Genomic DNA, 19,075 nt, shown 5'->3' on the forward strand with positions numbered 1-19,075 from the left:
GGTGAGGTGAGCCGGGACGCCAAACCGGGTGACCCAACCATGCAACAGGGCTTGGGAGCAGGAGTCGGTGGAGGCATCTGGCATCGGGATCGCCTCGGGCCAGTGAGTGGTGCGATCCACCACCATAAACAGTTAATAGTTGCCCCGGGAAATGGGTAAGGGCCCGACAATGTCCACGTGAATGTGGCTGAACCGTTCCCGGATGTGATTGAACTGTACAGACACCCTGGTGTGCCTGTGCACCTTGGACGTCTGGCAATGGGTGCATATTCTGGCCCACCCCGCGTGCGATCTGCTTCTACAGCCCATGCCATATGAACCTTTCTGCCACCATCCGAACTGTGGACCTGATGGACGGATGTAAAAAATCGTGGATGTGACGGAAGACCTGCCTGGGCCACTGCTGCGGAACCACTGGCCGCGGTTCCCAAGGAGATATCGCGCAGGATGGTGCCTTTGCCACTCGGAGTCGGGAGGTCTCGGAACTGCAGGCCGATGATGGCGGTCTTGAAGGCCCTCATCTCCTCATCAGCTTCCTGGTCCCAGGCGAGCTGGTCGGTCGAGGCCGGGTGTCAGCGCCCAGATGGCTGGTCACGAGAGTGTACCGGCAACCACATTGTCCTTCCCCGCCTTGTGCCGAATGTCGGTGGTAAACTCCGACACAAAGGAGAGGTGACGCTGCTGGGGGGCCGACCAGGGATCCTTTGCCATCGTGAGCGTTTGGTGGTTGGTGAAGATGGTAAAAGTCCTCCCCTCCAAAAAATAGCGGAAATGCTGCACCACCAGGTACAAGCCTAGTAACTCACAATTGAAGGCACTATACTTGCATTCCACTGGGTGGAGCAGGCGGCGGAAGAATGCCAGGGGCTTCCAATGCCCATTCAACTGCTGCTCCAGGATGGCACCGACGGCTGTGGCAGAGGCATCGACAGAGAGTGCCATATGCAGGTCGGTGTGCAGGTGGGCGTGCATGGCAGCCTTCGCGAGGGCGTTCTTTGTGGCCTCGAATGCGGTGTAAGCTTCTGGGTTCCAAGCAAGCGTCTTGTGCTTGGCTGCGATGAGGGCGAACAGTGGCTGCATGATGCGCGCAGCTCCCGGGATGAAGCGGTTGTAAAAGTTGACCATACCCGCGAACTCCTGCAGCCCCTTGAGGCAGTTTGGCATGGGAACTCACTGATGGCGGAGACCTTCGCAGCTTCGGGAGTGGCTCCTTCAGTTGTGATGTTATGGCCCAGGAACTGCATGTACTCTTTACCGAACTGGCACTTGGCCAAGTTGATGATAAGGCCGAACTCGGACGCTGGGAGAAAATGGCACGTTGGTGGGACTTGTGTTGTGTCCAGTCCTTGCTGGCGACAAAGATGTCACCCAAATAAATAAAGATGAAATTCAAGTCCTTGCCCACAGAGACCATGAGGCGCTGGAAGGTCTCAGAGGCGTTCTTGAGCCCGAACGGCATGTGCAGGAATTTGAACAGGCCAAAGGGGGTGATAATGGCCGTCTTGGGTATGTCCTCACGGTGCACTGGGATCTGGTGATATCCGTGCACCAGGTCAACCTTGGAGAAGACCCTCGCGACTTGCAGGTTGGCCGTAAAGTCCTGGATGTGAGGGATGGGGTAACTGTCAGGAAAGGTTGCCTCATTGAGCCGTCGATAGTCTCCGCAGGGATGCCTGCCACTGGAGGCTTTTGGGACCAGCAGGAGTGGCGAGGCCCATGGGCTGTCAGTCCGCTGAATGATCCCCAGCTCCAACAGGTGCGAACACTCCTCTTTCACTACCTGGAGCTTGTCAGGCGGGAGCCGGCATGCCTTGGCGTGAACCGGAGGGCCCTGGGTGGGGATGTGATGGAACACCCTGTGTTGCAGCGAGGCAACAGAGAACTGTGGCTTGAGGAGTGTTGGGAACTCATCCAGGATCTGCTGGAACTCGTCTCTGAGCGTGCTGATCGTAGCCATCTGCTGTTGCTCCGAGCAGGAGGTTTCGAGGCGAACAGACTGGAGGGTACAGGTGTCCACAGTTTCCTACCTCGAATGTCCACCAGAAGCCCGTGTGCAAAGAGGAATTCTGCACCCAGGATGGCAGTCGGGAGGGACGAAACGGTGAACCTCCACGTGAAATTCTGTTGGCCGATCTGGAAGTGGACTGTCTTGTCTCCATACGTCCGGATTACCGTTGCGTTGGCTGCATGGATGGGAGGTCCACGAGGTCGGTTCCTGGATTTGATGGCTGAGGGCAGTATGATGCTGATCTAGGCTCCAGTGTCAATGAGGAACCGCCGACTGCTAACTGAGTCCCACAGGTAGAGAAGGCTGTTTCCTTGGCCAGCCGCTGCAGCCATTAACAGTGGCCAGCCTGGTCGTTTCCCGGGTACGAGCAGGGCTGACGACACTTCTGAGCCTTGGCTCCCCAGTGCTGGTGGTAGAAGCAGAGGCTTGAAGCGGATGCTGCAGCCTTGGTTATGAACTTGGTGGCCCCTGTAGGGGCCGTGTGTTCTACCGCAGCGCTAGGGGCGGGCTTGGTATGGTCGTGCCTCGTGACTTGCTGGACCACTGAGCCTTCCGAGAATCGTGCGAGCCATACCTCTTGGGCCTTCTGGGCGATCTTCCTCGGGTCAGTGAAGCTCTCCTGAACCAGCAGCGGGAGGATGTCCCCGGGCATATGTTCGAAGAAGATGCACTCGAAAAGTGGGCAGTTGATGTGCTCACCCATGAGCGCGAGCATCTCGTCCATCAGTTCCATCGGGGACCTGTCCCCCAGGGCGTCGAGGTGCAGCACCCGAGCGGCACGCTGGTGTATGGATAGTCCGAGGTAACGGCTCTTTAAAATATAAGCTAATCCTCTCAAAAGGTCGGGTTGCCTTGATGAGAGTGGCCTCCGGACCTTTGAAGTATTGCGGTTTCCATTCTGCACAAACAGGACAGCTTTTAGTCAGTTTCCTGACTTCTTCCAGACAGTAAGGAAGGTTGTTAGCCCTTATGTAATGGAAGAACCTCGTGACTCCTGGGTGGCACAGTCTGCTCTGGATCTCTTTTCACCCCTCCATCTGAACACCAGCAGCAGATTGTGACAATGCGTCAGAGGGATCATTTAACCTGCCCGGTCTGTACTGGATCTCATAATTATAAGTTGAGAGTTCTATTTGCCAGCGTACCATCTTATCATTCTTGATTTTACTTTTGTGTTTAGTACTAAACATGTAAGCTACAGATTTCTGATCAGTGTCAAGAGTAAGTTTCTGCTGGCTAGAAAGTGTCTTCAGTAGCGAACAGCTTCAATAATAGCCTGGGCTTCTTTTTCAATGGCAGGATGTTTAAGTTCAGGTTCGCGTAATGTACGGGAGAAGAATGCCACAGGTCTGCCCTTTTGATTAAGGGTTCCTGTCAAGGCACAATCTGAGGCATCAGTTTTCACTTGGAATGGGACATCCTCGTCAATGGACGAGAGTGCAGCTTTGGCAATATCAGTTTTAATTCTCTCGAAAGCCTTCAAGGACATTGGAGAGAGAGGAAAAGATTTAGTGTCAAACAGAGGGCATGCCTTCGTGGCGTAGTCCCAAACCTATTTGCAGTAGTAGGAAAAGAATCTCATACACCTTTTAAGGGCTTTTGCTGAGTCTGGGTGTGGTAACTTCTTAAGGAGGGGCCATTCTTTCCGGGTCGGGGCGGATTTTGCCCTTGTGGACAATGTAGCCCAGAATGGGTAGCTCTGTTGCGTTGAACACACATTTGCCCTCATTAAATGTAAGGTTGAGTTCTTTAGCTGTTGCTAAAAATTTCTTTAAGTTGTCGTGCTATCACAGATCGTGATATTATCCAGATAGGGAAACGTACCCTGTAACTCATACTTCCTAACAATCTTATCCATTTCCCTCTGAAACACAGACACACCATTAAGGACCCCAAAAGGTACCCTTTTAAAATGGTATAACCCCCCCCCCCATAAGCCTCAAAAACCGTACAGGGCCATTCCCTTTTCTTAATGAGGATTTGGTGATAAGTTGCTTTGAGGTCGATAGTGGAGTATACTTTGTATTGCGCTATCTGATTAATCATTTCATTGATGTGTGGCTGGGGGTAGGCATCCAGGATAGTGTAACGGTTGATTGTCTGGCTGAAGTCAATAGCCAGTCGTCTCTTAGTGTGATTTTTTATGACTACCTCTTGGGCCCACCACAGACTCTTACTAGGTTCAATGACTCCCTCTTTAAGCAGTCTCTGGATCTCCGCTTTGATAAACTCATGATTCTCTTTCCTGTAAGAACGGCTCTTAGTGGCAATTGGCTGACACTCAGGGGATAAATCACTGAAAAGGGAAGGAGCTTTGATCCTTAATGCGGACAGACCGCAGTAACTAGTGGGGGGGATGGTAAGTGTGGGTAGAGGCCCACCGAAATTTAACACTACACAGTTCATCTGAGATTGAATATCTAACCCCAGTAACACGGGGCCGCAGAGCTCCAGCATAATAAAGAGCCAAACATCAGCAAGGCAAGGACCCTGCAAATTTAAACTAACTTTACACTTGTCCCGTACAGTTTTTGTAAGTTCACTACAAGCCATCGATATCTTTCGGTTCGCTGGATATCTCCACAAATTTAAGGCTCTGGCAACTTTCTCGTGGATGTAGCTGTCAGTACTCCCTGAGTCTATTAGGCAATCAAGAGTCTCACCATTCACCTCCCCCTTCATAGTCGACCGTTCCAGTCCGTAACATCCCCCAAGCTTTACAGTCAATTGAGCTATTACAGGGGATCTCACCTCGCTGTCACTTGAAGTCGATTCAGCCTGCTCATCTGAAGATTCCCCCTTTTCACGATTGTCTTCCATTCCTGCAGCTCCAGGATGCATTTTCTTGGTGCTTCTCTTCTTCTTATCAGTGGAAGTACTTTTCGCCTTACACGCTTTAGCGAAGTGGCTGAGTTTCCCACAATAGCTGCAGGTAACAAATCGAGCTGGGCTCTTCTGAATGAGGTGCCAGCTCTTATCACAGAAGTAGCATTTTTCAGGGGTTCGCCCTTTTCTTTCCTTCGGGGTTCCAGCACTCTTGGATGTTTCCTTTTTGGATTCTAGCATTTCACTGGACTGCATGGCACTTTTTTGGCTAGAGTGACTGCCTGGTTGTAGGTTAAGGGCTCTGTCTCCAGCAGCCTCTGTCAAATGTAACTGAAGTCAATCCTGTTGACAAAAGCATCCAGCTTCAAGGCATTGCGGTGTTGTTGCACATTGACTGCCCGGTCATCACGTTCGTTTGCCAGCGAGTCGAGGGCCAGTGCAAAGGCAGCATCACTTTCCCCGGGTTTCTGGTGTCTAGTCAGCAACTGGTGTCGAGCAAGCACCACGTTCCGTATAGTAAGCAGTCAGACATTCCTGGGCTATAGCCAAAGTGGTAGCTCTTTGCATTATGGCAAAAGGGACCTCACCCAGCAGAGAATTCAAGTGGCCCCACTGTATCGCCTCATCGACCACATTGTTTCGAAACAAGCAATCCAGTAGTTGAAAATTTCTCTGGCCCTCGTGGCAAACTGGTCGATTATCAGCCGCTCTGGCTTGAGTGCTGCATCCATTTCTGCTCATAAAATTGAGTGCCAGTTGATGAAGTAGACAAAGACAATGTGGTTAAACAATAATCATGGTTTTTATTAGCAGAAACTCATGGTACAATAATGAAAGACAATAGATGCATATACAGTTATATCCAAGGGGAGTGTCCTCAACAGTAGAGATAATGCACAGCCAATGTTAGTACAACAAGGCTCACCAGAGGGGAAACAGGCAGCTTGGCAGACATTCACCACAACTACACAACAAATTCTCACCCATTCCCTTCTGAAGTTATCTGGTAAGTACATATAATTTCACTACCATTAAAAGAAACCACAAACTCACAAAGCAAGATCCAAGTAATCTTATAAATTGCAAATATAATTGATAAATGGATCCGGTAAACTTAGAAAATTAAAATCCATTACAGTAGAAGAACATCTAATAGAGAAGTCGATATTAATGCCATCTAGTTGGAAGGTGTCCAATTGGAAGATGAGATGTTGTTCCTCCAACTTGCAGGTAGTCTCAGTCTGGCAGTGATTGAGACCATGGACAGACAAGTCGGCAAGGGAATGGGATGGGGAATTGAAATGGGTGGCCACTGGGAGATCCACGCTATTGCAGCAGACGGAGCCAAGGTGATCAACAAAGTGATCTCCCAGTTTGAGTTCAATCTCTTCAATGTAGAGGAGACCCCAATGAGAGCACTGGATGCAGTAGGTGACCCCTTCAGGTTCACAAGTCATATGCTGCTTCTCTTGGAAGGACTGTTTGGGGTCCCAAATGGTGGTGAGGGAGGAGCTGTGGTACAAGTGGAGCATCTCCTGCAGTCAGAGGGTATCAAGGGGATGATTGGTGAGGAGGAAGGCGTGGACAAGGGAGTCACAGAGGGAGTGGTCCCTGCAGAAGATGGAGCAGGGAATGTGTGTATATTGGTGGGATAACATAGTAGGTGTCAGAAGTGGCAGAGGAGCATTTGTTGGATGTGGAGGCTGGTGAGGATGAGAGGAATCCTGCCCTTGTTGCATATGGGGGAGGAGGGGACCAGGGAAGATGTGCAGATAATGGAGAATATGCAGATCAGTGCTAAGTTGATGGTGGTAAAGGGAAAGCCATGTGTTTGAAGGAGGAGGACATCTCTGATGATCTGGCATGGAAGTCCTCATCCTGGATACAGATGTGATGGAGATGAGGAATTGAGAAAATTGAATGGAATCGTTACATGGGACAGGGTGGGAAGAGGTGTAGTCGAGGTAGCTGTGGGAGGTGGTGGGTTTGTAGAAGATGTCTACTGAGAATGTGTCTCATGAGACAAAAGAGATTGAGGAAAGGGAGATGGACCAAGTGAATTTAAGGTCAGGGTGGAAGTCGGCAGCAAAGTGGATGAAGTCAATGAGTTCATCATGGATTCTTACCCTGATGACTGCAGCAGATGCTCCACTTCTGCCCACATCTCCTCCCTCAGCACAATTCAGTGCCCCAAACAGTCCTTCCAAGTGATGCAACATTTCACTTGTGAATATAACGAAATCATCTAATGCATCCAGTGCTCCTGTTGTGGCCTCTTTGACATCAGAGAGACTGGACTCAGACTGGGAGATTGCTTTGTTCAGCACCTAGGCTCCGTCAGCTGCAATACCGTGAATCTCCCAGTGGCCACCTATTTCAATTCCCCAACCCATTCCCTTGTTAACTTGTCTGTCCATGGTCTCATGCACTGCCAGACTGAGACCACCGCAAAATGGAGGAACAACACCTCATCTTCTGACTGGGCATCTGCCAAATGGATGACATTAATATTGACGTCTCTGGCTTTTGTTAACCATCTGCCCCCTCACTTCTTCCCCCAGCCCTGTCTCTCCATTCTTCCTTATCATATCCAATTAATACCTTTTGTTGGACTGGATCCATCACAAGCCAGCATTGTCTGAATTTTGAGATTTTCTGAGATTTCCTGGTTCTGCCTCATTCTGCTTATTCTTTGAAGAAGGACTCAGGCCTGTAATGTCAGCAATATATCTTTGCTTTTTATGGACACTGAAAAGACCGACTAAATTCCTCTGGCATTTCGGTGTGTTTTTACTACAATCACAGCATCTGCAGACTTTTGTGTTTCACTTCCACACTTTTGTGTTGCACTGGCTACATCACAAGTGCATTGAGCATGTCTCCAAGATCAAATGCTTCACATCCAGGGCTAACCAGAAAGCATGGCTGGATGCAGTTTTGGGTCCTTTTCAGAGCTCGTGATGCTTCCTTCAGGATAGCGTGTAGGATGACACTAAGATCAGCCAGGGATGAACTCTCCCAGGCAAATTGGAAGGCAAAGGGGTTTGTGAAGATCAAAAGACAGTTGAACAACACCAGCAACTTGAGGCGCATGTGGCAAGGGATCAAGACTATAATGGATCATAATTCAGCCTTGTGAGTTAAGAACAATGATATCTCCCTTCCAGACAGACCGAACATCTTCAATGCACGGTTTGATGAGAAGAACAGGATGATTCTAAAGAAAGCTCCATGTCCCCCTGACGAACATGCCCCCTGCATAGCCGCAGCTGAGGTGTAGGTGGGTTATGTCTGGTTGAGTGTCTGCATGTTTTGCACTGAGGACCAGAGAATGCTGTTTCATCAGGTTGTACTTGTACAATCAGATGGCAATAAACTTGACTTGCATTCATGTACCTGCTGATCCTGTCGATGCTGTGTGCTAGCGATGGAAGGAAAGGACAACAGCACTCTGCCAAACCACACTAGTCTGTGCTGCAGTTCAATACTCATTATAAGCGCATGAACACATGAAGACCTACCTTGAACAGTTAAATTCCAAGCCTTTCTCTGAATGATGCCTCCCTTCTTCACTTTGCAGAAATAGATTCCACTGTCAGCAGCATCCAGTGACCTAATACACAGAGAAGCATCTCCATGGCTCACATTTTCAGACACAAAAGAAATTTCCCGATGTGAATCGGCTGGATAAACATTTCCTCCAGACAGTGTGATTATCTGCCGGAAAAAAGGAGGGATTACAACTTAATGGATGTTTCTCATCACCCCCAAACCATGCTTTTATTTGTCCTTTGGATTACAATCACAACTTCAGAGTATAAGGTTCCTGATGATAAACAGGACAGATATTATTGAAAGTGAAAGGTGAGAAGTGCATCACCATTGATGTTTGATTTTTGCAATCTCTCTTTCAACAAAGTGCTTCTTTATACACCATTTTTCATATGATTTTAGTCATGAGTACCTTGAGAACAGTCAATACATTGTAATTACTTAGGTGAAAGCCACTTCTGACCAGACTTACAATTTTAACTAACACTGATTTAAATCTGCTTTAACTACTGTAGAGCTCGTCGAAAGAACCGAAGACTTGTTGATCCAAACCAAGGCTTTTATTAGCAAAAGACAGGAGCTCTTCACAGGTGGCCGACCAGTCCGGAATGATCCGACCTGGCTAGGGACACAACCCTTTAAGGCCCAGGCAATAGGTGTGGCTTAGCTCTCAGCCAATCGCTGTAAGCACAGTCTAGATACAGTAACTATATACACTATGTACATTGGTGATAGATCTGTACTATCACAACTACATTATGGGTAACTGCGCCGTGTCAACTGGTCAAGCCACTGATATCACTTTAATCCCTTGTATCTGATGTCATGACCTTTAGTAATTTTCTTGCATGCTCATTTCTCCTTGTTAATATGAGCCAAGCTTTAGTCTCAAAGTAACAAAGCTATCCTATTTATCATAGACACAAGATTCCTAAAATGACCAAAATAAAACTATCCAGATTGGACAACTGGACTACATCTTTCACTAATGTAATAGATATTACCAACGATAAAAGATAATATTTACTTAAAATTGCCATGCTATCTTCAGTAACCTGGTAGATTGGATTCAAAATTATCTTGGTCACGGAAGCAGAGGAGAATGGTGAAAGGGTGTTACTTTGACAGGAGGTCTGTGATCAGTGATTTTCCACTGATCTGTTTCTAATAAATCTAAATGATCTGGACGAAAATGCAGGTGGTGTGGTGCGCTGTTAGACAGAGTCAGACACACACACAAGGTAAAGACTGAGCAACAGGCTTTAATCCACAGAAACCTCCATAGAGCCAGACTGCCTGTGGCTGCAGCAACTCAGTGTGAGGCCTCGGGAGGCCGGCACAGGCTTATATCCCGGAGGGTGATTGACACCGACCGGGTGGGGCTTGATCCATTCCGGCCAACTGATTGGCAGCCGGCCAGGTATTGTCCTGTCCCCTTACACTTCTGCAGGTACAGAGGTTTCCCCCTGCAGTAGGCTGGTGATGTACCACCACAGGCTGTCTGATTAGAAAGTTTGCAGATGATGCGGAAATGAGTGGAATTGCACATAATGAGGAGGGCTGACAAAGGATAGAGCAGGATATAGAATAGTCAAAAATTTGGGCAGAGAAGTTTAATCAGGACAAAAGTGAGCTCATACTTTTTGCGAGGTCAAGTGTAGGAGAAAAATTATACAATAAATGGCAGGATTTTTTTGAGTTTTGATATACAGAGGGATCTTGGAATGAAAGTCCATTGTTAACTCTAACTTAGGAACAGTTCCACCAGATGAAAACATTTGCAGTGCATTACCACCAGTTCTACTTTCTTACAGACCTTTGATAACCTAACAGTGTATTTATCAATAACGAAAGCTTCAGTAACTTAGCCTGAAGCCTTGTGTATTTATTTACCATTTTATCTGACTCGTTGATGACTTTACTTTTGATCAACCACTCGATGTCCAAGTAGCCAGTTAAGGTGTGCTTAGTTTGGTATTTACAAGGCAGGGTGACATCATCTCCAACTTGCCTCAAAATCACCTTGGGTTTTTTGTCTTCAGCTGCCGTGTTTAATACAGAAAAGGAAGAAATTGTTAAGAATCAGACTTGCAAAAACTTGCATATTGTGTATCTCACAGTGGAGATCATGCATACCATGGTTTACCTGTTTCCTCCTATACCACGTTCTTCCCACAAATGGATTTCCATGAAGTAATGCTGATATCAGTCACACAAACATTGTGAAGACACATTTCTGCAAGATGACCTGCAAAAATTCTTGGAGGGAACCACAGTTAATGCCAGAGACCCCTCTGTGTTGAATGCCCCTGACATCTCACCTAAACTTTCCTCCCCTCACTTTATACAGATGGCCTCTAGTTTTTGCTACCGTCACCTTGGGGAAAAAGGTACTGGCTGTCCACCTTACCTATGCCTCCCATAAGCTTATAGACCTCTATTAAGTCACATTATTGAGACTTGATGTTTCCAGCATTGTCTGTTTTTATTTCAGATTTTCAACATCTGCAATTTTTTTCAATTCAAAAGTCATGTACAAACTTGTTAGTCTGAAAGATTTCTAGATCAAGAGACCCTTCAGTTCATCAAGCAGGAGGTTAATGGTTAAAGGAGATTTGGTGAGAGTTAATATTGGGTAACAAGGTTCATCAGCATTATTACTGAATAGAAAATCTGTTTCCAATAATGATCTCCCCTTCCAGATATTCATACACAGGTTATTACAGTAATTGTGTTTGGACTAATGCCAGATTTTTTTACCATGATAGTCAACAAAAATACATTTTGACAGGAAACTACTTAAACCTGTCTCACTACACAAGGTGATTACACTCATAATCTATCTTGGCCTCAACTTGTCTTCTGTGCCAGTTGCCCAGAGGTCTCAATTTCCTGATCTTATAAAATGTATCTGCCTTGTCTTTAAATACTCATATTGATTTAGCCTCCACAATTCTCCAAGGTAACAATTCCAGAGTTAACACTCTCTGTGAGTAGCAACTCAACTTTAAATAAACATCTTTTTATCTTGTAACTAGGTTCCATTATTCAAGGCACATCCACTGGTGAAAACACTTCAACACAAGCTGACCAAGGTATTAGGAAAAAAAAAGTTTGAATAATTACTTGACTGAATTTACTTTTCAACTTCATTCTTTCATGCCATATGCTGAAGTTGATCACCCAATTCCATGACTAACAAAAGAGTTTAAGAATGATATAAGGCATGTATTTTTGCAAAGCATTGGGAAGACAGGGAATAACTTCAAATAATTATTTTCACTTGAGGAAAAGTAAGTTTGAAGCAAACTGACAGAACTGAAGGCTGGCAAGCAGGCAAAGTATTTGCAGATGGAGTAAATGGAGGAAACGTGAGACTGTTCACTATGGTAGCAAGAACCGAAAAGTAGAATGCTGTACAAAGAGGAGAGGGAGACCAGAGAATCCTACTGTATCCAGGCATTTGGGAAGATAGCAGTGAATCCTAAGATTTGTATTGTAGTGTCAAGGAATTATAGAATGATACAAATGTATTTAATTTAGCTCAATCTGCAAATCACAACTCCACTATTTCTCTAAAGAGAACTCAATATTTCAAGGTGGGGCACAGTTGGCATAGCAGTTAGTGCAATGCCTTTACAATGCCAGCAACCGGGACTGGCATTCAAATCCACTCTATCTGTAAGGAGTTTGTACATTCTCCCTGTGTTTGCGTGGGTTTTCCCTGGGGGCTCTGGTTTCCTCTCACTGTTCAAAGCATTCCTGGGGGGTGGGGGGTGGGGGGAGGTGTTGGGTGGTGTAGTTTAATTGGGTGTAATTGGGGTTGCACAGACTAGTGGGCCGAAATGACCTGTGACTGTGCTGTATGTCTAAATTTAAAATTTAAAAATTTAAATTTAAAATGTAAAATGTCACCATTCTCTTATCACACCACCACCCAACCTAAAATCCAATGTTGATCATTTCTGCTCTGTGTTGGCTGATGTCATTAGGCCTGAAATTGCATTCTATTTCAATTTGGAAAGTTATAAAAAGATATGACACGGACATAAACTTTTGAGTCACTGAGTTTGTACTGTCCATCAACCACCTATTTATACTAATCTTACTTTGATGCCGTTTGTTTATTCTCCCCTTCTTCTCAACTTCCCTCTGATTCTACCATTTATGTTCACAAGATAATTATGGATGAGAAGGTCATTCAGAACCTTTTCATTCAGAACAAAGATTTAAGCTAATTTTCCTTAAATTTTCCTTATGTACTCCAGTATTATTGATAGTTTTGTGAGATACTTCATTAAAAATGCTACATAATGCATGTTGTTGATGCTTCATGTTTTAACTCATTGGTCGATACAAAGCTTGTATTAATAATAATGACATTTTACAAAGGCAAAAAATTGCAGGGGCCGGAAACCTGAAGCCAAAACTATTAGATATCTGGAGAATCTGGCAATAATTCCAAATTGTACTTAGGTTAATTGGATGTAGTTGGGCAGCATGAGTTTCATGGGCTGGAAGGACTTTCTAAACTGTATTGTAAACATAAAAATAACTTGATTATGAAAGAGGTGTTTCGGATTGGAAGCACAGTGACATATTCAAAATACTACTGAACAGCACCAGAGACTCGGGTTCAATCCTGACTCATATACCATGAGTGTGGAGATTGCACATTCCCCCTGTACAGCAAATGCAGTGCCCTCATAAATTCATTGTTGTTCCTCTTCAAAACATTCAATCAAGTTGGATGGACAAGTTCTACCCCAACAAAGCCATGCCAACTATTTGATCAATCCCTGCGTTTCCAAGTGTAGATTAATCCTGTCACTCAGAATGGTTTCAAATAACATTTCCAGTCACCTGGCCACCAAGGATTTATACATTTCTGCCAGAGCCTCGAACAGACAGTCTCTGACCCAACCTGGGACACATCTCATCTAATTGTTTTATCCATCATTGCTCACACACCTAATACAGCCTCCATTTTAATTGCTCTAATATCTCCCCCACCTCTCTCTCTCTCTCTCTCTCTCTCTCTTTCTTTCTCTCTCTCTCTCTCTCTTCTCTCTCTCTCTCTCTCTCTCTCTTTCTCTCTTTCTCTCTCTCTCTCTCTTTCTCTCTCTTTCTCTCTCTCTCTCTCTCTCTCTCTCTCTCTCTCTCTCTCTCTCGCTGAATTCTCGTACAACAGTGTCCTCCTCAGTAAATACAAATGAGAAATATCCATTTGAAGCCTCATCTACATCTCTAGTTCCAAACAGATTTCTCCTTTGACCCTACTCTTTTCTTAGTTGTTCTATTGCCCATATTATATTTATAAAATGCAATGGGATTTTCTTAATTTTGCCTGCCAGGAACATTTCGTGTTCACTCTTTTTGATGCACAGGTTTCCTCTCAGACTTTCTATACTTTTATTTATCAAATGTAATTGCTTGCCATCTATTTTTGCCAAGCCCTGTCTTATAGTATTGAAATCAGCCTTATGGTAATCTTTATATTCATTTCCAGTCCATCCTTATCTTTTTCATCACAACTACCTTAAAATGTACAGTTATGGTCACCATTTTTTTGAATATTTTATTTAGAGAATTTTCAATCAACATGCAGTCAAAATGAAGAATAATCAAAAAGTAAAACATCAATATCAATAATATTAACAAATAATTCAACTATCGATCTCCATGTCAATATTAAAGAAAGTGAGAAAAAAAGAAAAGAGTCAACATGTGATTAAATTATTATAAAGAATGAAAAATGACAATAATACTACAAAATGCAAATTCAATGTCCATGTTGAACCAAAGGGGAAAAAAGATAATACAGAGAAAGAAGAACAAAATAAGAGGAACCCTCTCACCACCACCCCCCAAGAAACAAGGAGAACAAAAAAAGAAAAAGTAAGAAAAGAGAAAATAAGAAAAAGAAAGGATTGGCTTCACCTAGGATAAACCCCACTCCCATCGAGGGACAAATAACTTGACTTATCTCGGGTCCTCGGTGCTGCGAGCACCGGGGGGAACAGACATATGGTCACCATTTCCAATATTCTCCAGCCATTGCCAGCAGTGTACCCAATGATTTGGTCCAGGATCTCTCTAGTTGGAATTTCTTCATGCTCACAATTTAATCCTTTATCCACTTCTATAGATTCTACTCCACTCCTAACTACTGTAACCCTATTTTTCTTACAAATCTTCTCCTCTCGGAAACCTATGGTATAATGCTGGCAAAATGATGGCGTGATCACTCCTGTTTGTTTCTGAGATCTAATGACATGTCTTATTTGAAGATCCTTCTTGGATATCCTCTCTCTTATCGCTGTTAAAAAAAACCTTCATTGAAGTTGAAAGGCCACCACTTCTCTTTTATCCTCCATAGAACATTACACATTTCTTTCATTTTCTTTGGCTTGGCTTCGCGGACGAAGATTTATGGAGGGGTAATGTCCACGTCAGCTGCAGGCTCGTTTGTGGCTGACAAGTCCGATGCGGGACAGGCAGACACGGTTGCAGCGGTTGCGAGGGAAAATTGGTTGGTTGGGGTTGGGTGTTGGGTTTTTCCTCCTTTGTCTTTTGTCAGTGAGGTGGGCTCTGCGGTCTTCTTCAAAGGAGGTTGCTGCCCGCCGAACTGTGAGGCGCCAAGATGCTCGGTTTGAGGCGATATCAGCCCACTGGCGGTGGTCAATGTGGCAGGCACCAAGAGATTTCTTTAGGCAGTCCTTGTACCTCTTCTTTGGTGCACTTCTGTCTCGGTGGCCAGTGGAGAGCTCGCCATATAACACGATCTTGGGAAGGCGATTGTCCTCCATTCTGGAGACGTGACCTACCCAGCGCAGTTGGATCTTCATCAGCGTGGATTCGATGCTGTCGGCCTCTGCCATCTCAAGTACTTCGATGTTGGTGATGAAGTTGCTCCAATGAATGTTGAGGATGGAGCGGAGACAACGCTGGTGGAAGCTGGTGGCAAGGCTGCGTTCTCGCACCAACCCTCTTTTCAAACATTACACATAGATTCAGGCAAACTGCCTTATCTATGCTGAACTATAATTCTGCCTGGCCCCATTGACCTGCACCCATAAAACCAGAGAACTACAGCACAGAAACCCTATCATACTTGAAGATTCTGTACCCTGGAATGTCAGCCCTGTTCTCTTTCAATGCGACAGCATCAAAATCATATAGCTAAATTCTGATCAACATTCTCAGTTCATTTGTCTTGCCAGTCATTAAAGTCGGTATAATTTATCCTTGCATTTCTCCCATTTGCTTTATCAAGCCTACATGTCCTCACTGCTGGACTGATTTCATGTAATAAGTGAATGTGTATGTTGTAGGAGCCCCATAATTAAATCACATTCACACAGCTCATCCTTCTCTTCACATCCACTGATAAGAATAGGGAAGGTTTAAAAGAATAAATAAACAAAATGTAATAAAATATATCTTACCTTCTATAAAACTCCAGACAAATATGATGACGAAAAGGTAGTTTTTGCACATCATGTAAGCTTCCTTTCTTTAATCTTTATTGCTTTGAGTCACTAATTTTTTCCGATAAATAAGTGCTGAATAGATTGGTGAACTTTCTTAAGTTGACAATTACAAACTGTGGACACGAAGCAGGCTTTCAAAATTTTACTGAATATCGCGACATTTGCACTCCCTAATAGCCAGTCAGATTACACCTAGAGCAGACATTTTAATGCAAGCAACCACATCCTAATGTTTTGCTAGATTGCACTGTTCTGATATCTGACTTTAGGTTCCTGTGCCTATATCAAAAGATACCACGGGAGGGTTGATTCAGTCCAATGAGCAAATGTAACTCAATAGTTCGAATCTCCAAATAAACACCAAACGCTTTTCCAAAGCTCTACAACTGTCCTCAGTTCTCTTTAAAATGGTATGTGCTTCCACCATCCTGACATGTCCGTGTATTTAAACCAAAAGATTGTCACTGCTCCTTCAGGCCATTTCACACCCTACTTGTGTCTGCACCTTTTCAAAACTTTTTTCCCCCCTTTCAAACCTTAACAGGGATGCCAGCTCTTTTTTCTCAACAACAGACGTGAGTCTTCCTCCACCACCAACCCCTCTGGCCGCAGAACTTGTACTCCCCCTCAATAACTCCTGCTTTGATTCATCCCACTTTCTCCGTCAAAATTCAGGCACCTGCCCTGATCTTTGCTCATACCTTAAAGAAGGGCTCAGACCCAAAATGCTGTTTCTTTACTTTACCTCCTATGGACTCTGCGAGTTCCTCCAGTGCCACGGTTAACGTAGCGGTTAGCACAGCCCTATTACAGCACCAGTGACCCGGGTTCAAATCTGACACTGTCTGTAAGGAGTTTTTACATTCTCCTCATGTTGCGCAGGTTTCCTCCGGATTCCTCCCATCTTTAAAAACGAACAGGGGTTTTAGGTTAACTGAAGTATTAGGGTGGCTCGTGGGCCAGAAGGGCCTGTTACCATGCTGCATGTCTAAATTTAAATTTGAATATAGAATTTAAATAGAGCATTTCTGTGTTTTTAGAACTATCACAGTTGTTTGCAGACTTTTGACTTCTTGCATTGGTGACAATCGAAATGTTACGGCAGTTCGGCAATGCTACTCAGTAATAGGCTCCATCCAGTTTGTGGTGCAACTAATCCAACAAACTTTAGCAAGTGCATAGCTCCTTGAAAGTGGCCACTCAAGGAGGGGTATGGCATGTTTGTGTTCATTGGTTGGGCATTGAGAATATAAGGAAGTCACATTCCACCAATATAAAACACTAGTTAGGCCACACATAGAAAATTATGCCAAAGCCGTGCCAACGACTCAGCAAAAACAATGTAGCCACTAGTCGCACAACATAATAATGGAGAGATGTTGACTGAGAAAAATATAGAGTCACAGTATCATAGAGCCACAGAAAGAGGCCCATTTACACCCATTTTAATATTCCTCCTTTTTCCTCAACTCTCTACAGAATCTACCACTAATTGATTCCAGACATGAGAGGGTTACTCTATGAGGGAAGATTGAGGTACCTGGGATGGTACTCGCTGAAATTTACAAGAATGAGAGGGGATCTTATATAAAATTATGAAAGACATAATTAAGATAGAGGAAGATAAGTTGTTTCCATTGGAAGGGACCACCAGAACTAAGGGACACAGCCTCAGGATTTGAGGTAGTTGATTTAGGACAGAGATAAGGAGGAAATGCTTTTTCCAGAGGGTGATGAATCTATGGAATTCACTGCCCGTTGAAGCAGTGGAGGCGACTTCACTTAACATATTTAAGACAAGGTTGGATAGATTTTTTTACAAAGTAGGGGAATTGAGGGATATGGGGAAAGTTGGTGGAGATGATCCTATCATCAGATCAGCCATGATCTCTGACTGGCGGAGCTGGCTCGATGGGCCAGGTGGCTGACTGCAGCTCCTGCTTGTTATGTTCCTATGTTCATTCTTGTATGAGCAGCAATTTGCGGCAACTAATCAATCTACTACCTGAGTGAGTCAAGCAGCAGCAGTGGGAGAAAAAGAATGGCTGAGACCCTTTATTGAGACTGGTTAAACATGGTAAGTGGAGAAGGAGATGTAAAGAAGATAGAGTGGAAGGGAAAAGATAGAGGCCCCATGTGGGATTGGTGAAATATGATGGACAGAGGTAGTAGATTGTCTATCTCCTGTCACAGAACCAAAATTAATTCTCACCTTTCCCCTTATCATATCCAATTAATGCCTTTTGTCTATTGGAGTATACTCCACTCCTATTCTTTCTCCAGCCTTGAGGAAGAGCTTAGGCCTGAAATGGCAGTATCTTTACTTCCTATGAACACTTACGAAACTGGCTGAGTTACTCCAGCATTTCTGCATTTTGACTACAGCCATAGCATTTACAATCTTTCGTGTTTCAGTAGATTAGCAGATGCCAGGCAAAGGTGAAAATAAAGAGTGATATAAAGAGAGACTAGATGGAACTAAACTGAAGTGGGGGAGATGGGGTGGTGTGGGGGAGGGGGGGGGAGGAGAGAGCAGAAGAATCCAATGGGAGATAGTGGTTGAGAGGGATGGAAGGATAGAACTAAAGAGGCGAGGGGTGACGGGGAAGGGGAAAAGTAGAAGGTGTACAGGAGAAGAGAGAGGGGACATTATCTGAAATCCAATAATTCAATGTAGACTCTATGAGGTGTTGTTCCTCAAGTTTACATTGCTCCCCCCCCTCCCGCCCCCACATCATGTTTTCAATCTCCAGTTGATCTTGGACGGTCTCAATTTTGGGAAATACAAATCAAATTTTCTCTTCAAAGATTGCATCTGAAAAGAGTTGGACAATGGATCCCGAAAGTGTTATTTTAATGAAAGAAATCTCATTGCAACTCACCATTCATGTCTGCAATGAAGATTAAAGCAGCAACTCTTTGGTGAGACAATTTATCAATGTCGTTTGTAATTACAACAAGGAAATAAAGGAGGAGACACAGTTTCCAGTGTTCTCATTTAAATTGCTCAATTGACAGCAGGAAGGTTGCGTAATTAGATGTTATCAGGGGATAGTGGGTGTAGTTCTCAGACAGAACAGTTGAATCAGCCAGCATTTGGCACTGTGATTATTTTCTCTGTTGTATCTGTAAGATAGTGGGCCCCAATTGACTTGGGATCGCTGAAGGTGGTCAAAGCATGGAAATTTAGTGGATG

General features: G+C 44.6%; 1 protein-coding gene across 4 annotated transcripts in view; it reads right to left on the bottom strand.

Annotated features, from left to right (window-relative positions):
* LOC138741160 (coxsackievirus and adenovirus receptor homolog) overlaps positions 1-18,831 on the bottom strand; it is a 54,176-nt gene extending 35,345 nt beyond the window's left edge. For 2 of the 4 annotated variants that reach the window (XM_069894819.1, XM_069894815.1), the window contains exons 1-4: positions 18,762-18,831; positions 15,835-15,992; positions 10,280-10,428; positions 8,356-8,551 (exon numbers count right to left, since the gene is read on the bottom strand). In XM_069894819.1, the coding sequence (XP_069750920.1) occupies positions 8,356-8,551; positions 10,280-10,428; positions 15,835-15,889 (400 nt within the window). In that variant the 5' untranslated portion in view covers positions 15,890-15,992; positions 18,762-18,831. Of the gene's footprint in view, positions 1-8,355; positions 8,552-10,279; positions 10,429-15,834; positions 15,993-16,624; positions 16,782-18,761 lie in introns of those variants that run through there. The other 2 variants (XM_069894816.1, XM_069894818.1) reach the window with 2 other exon arrangements.
* Between the last annotated feature and the right edge of the window lie 244 nt (positions 18,832-19,075).

Source organism: Narcine bancroftii, chromosome 8 (genome assembly GCF_036971445.1).
Source record: "Narcine bancroftii isolate sNarBan1 chromosome 8, sNarBan1.hap1, whole genome shotgun sequence".
Lineage (NCBI taxonomy): Eukaryota > Metazoa > Chordata > Chondrichthyes > Torpediniformes > Narcinidae > Narcine > Narcine bancroftii.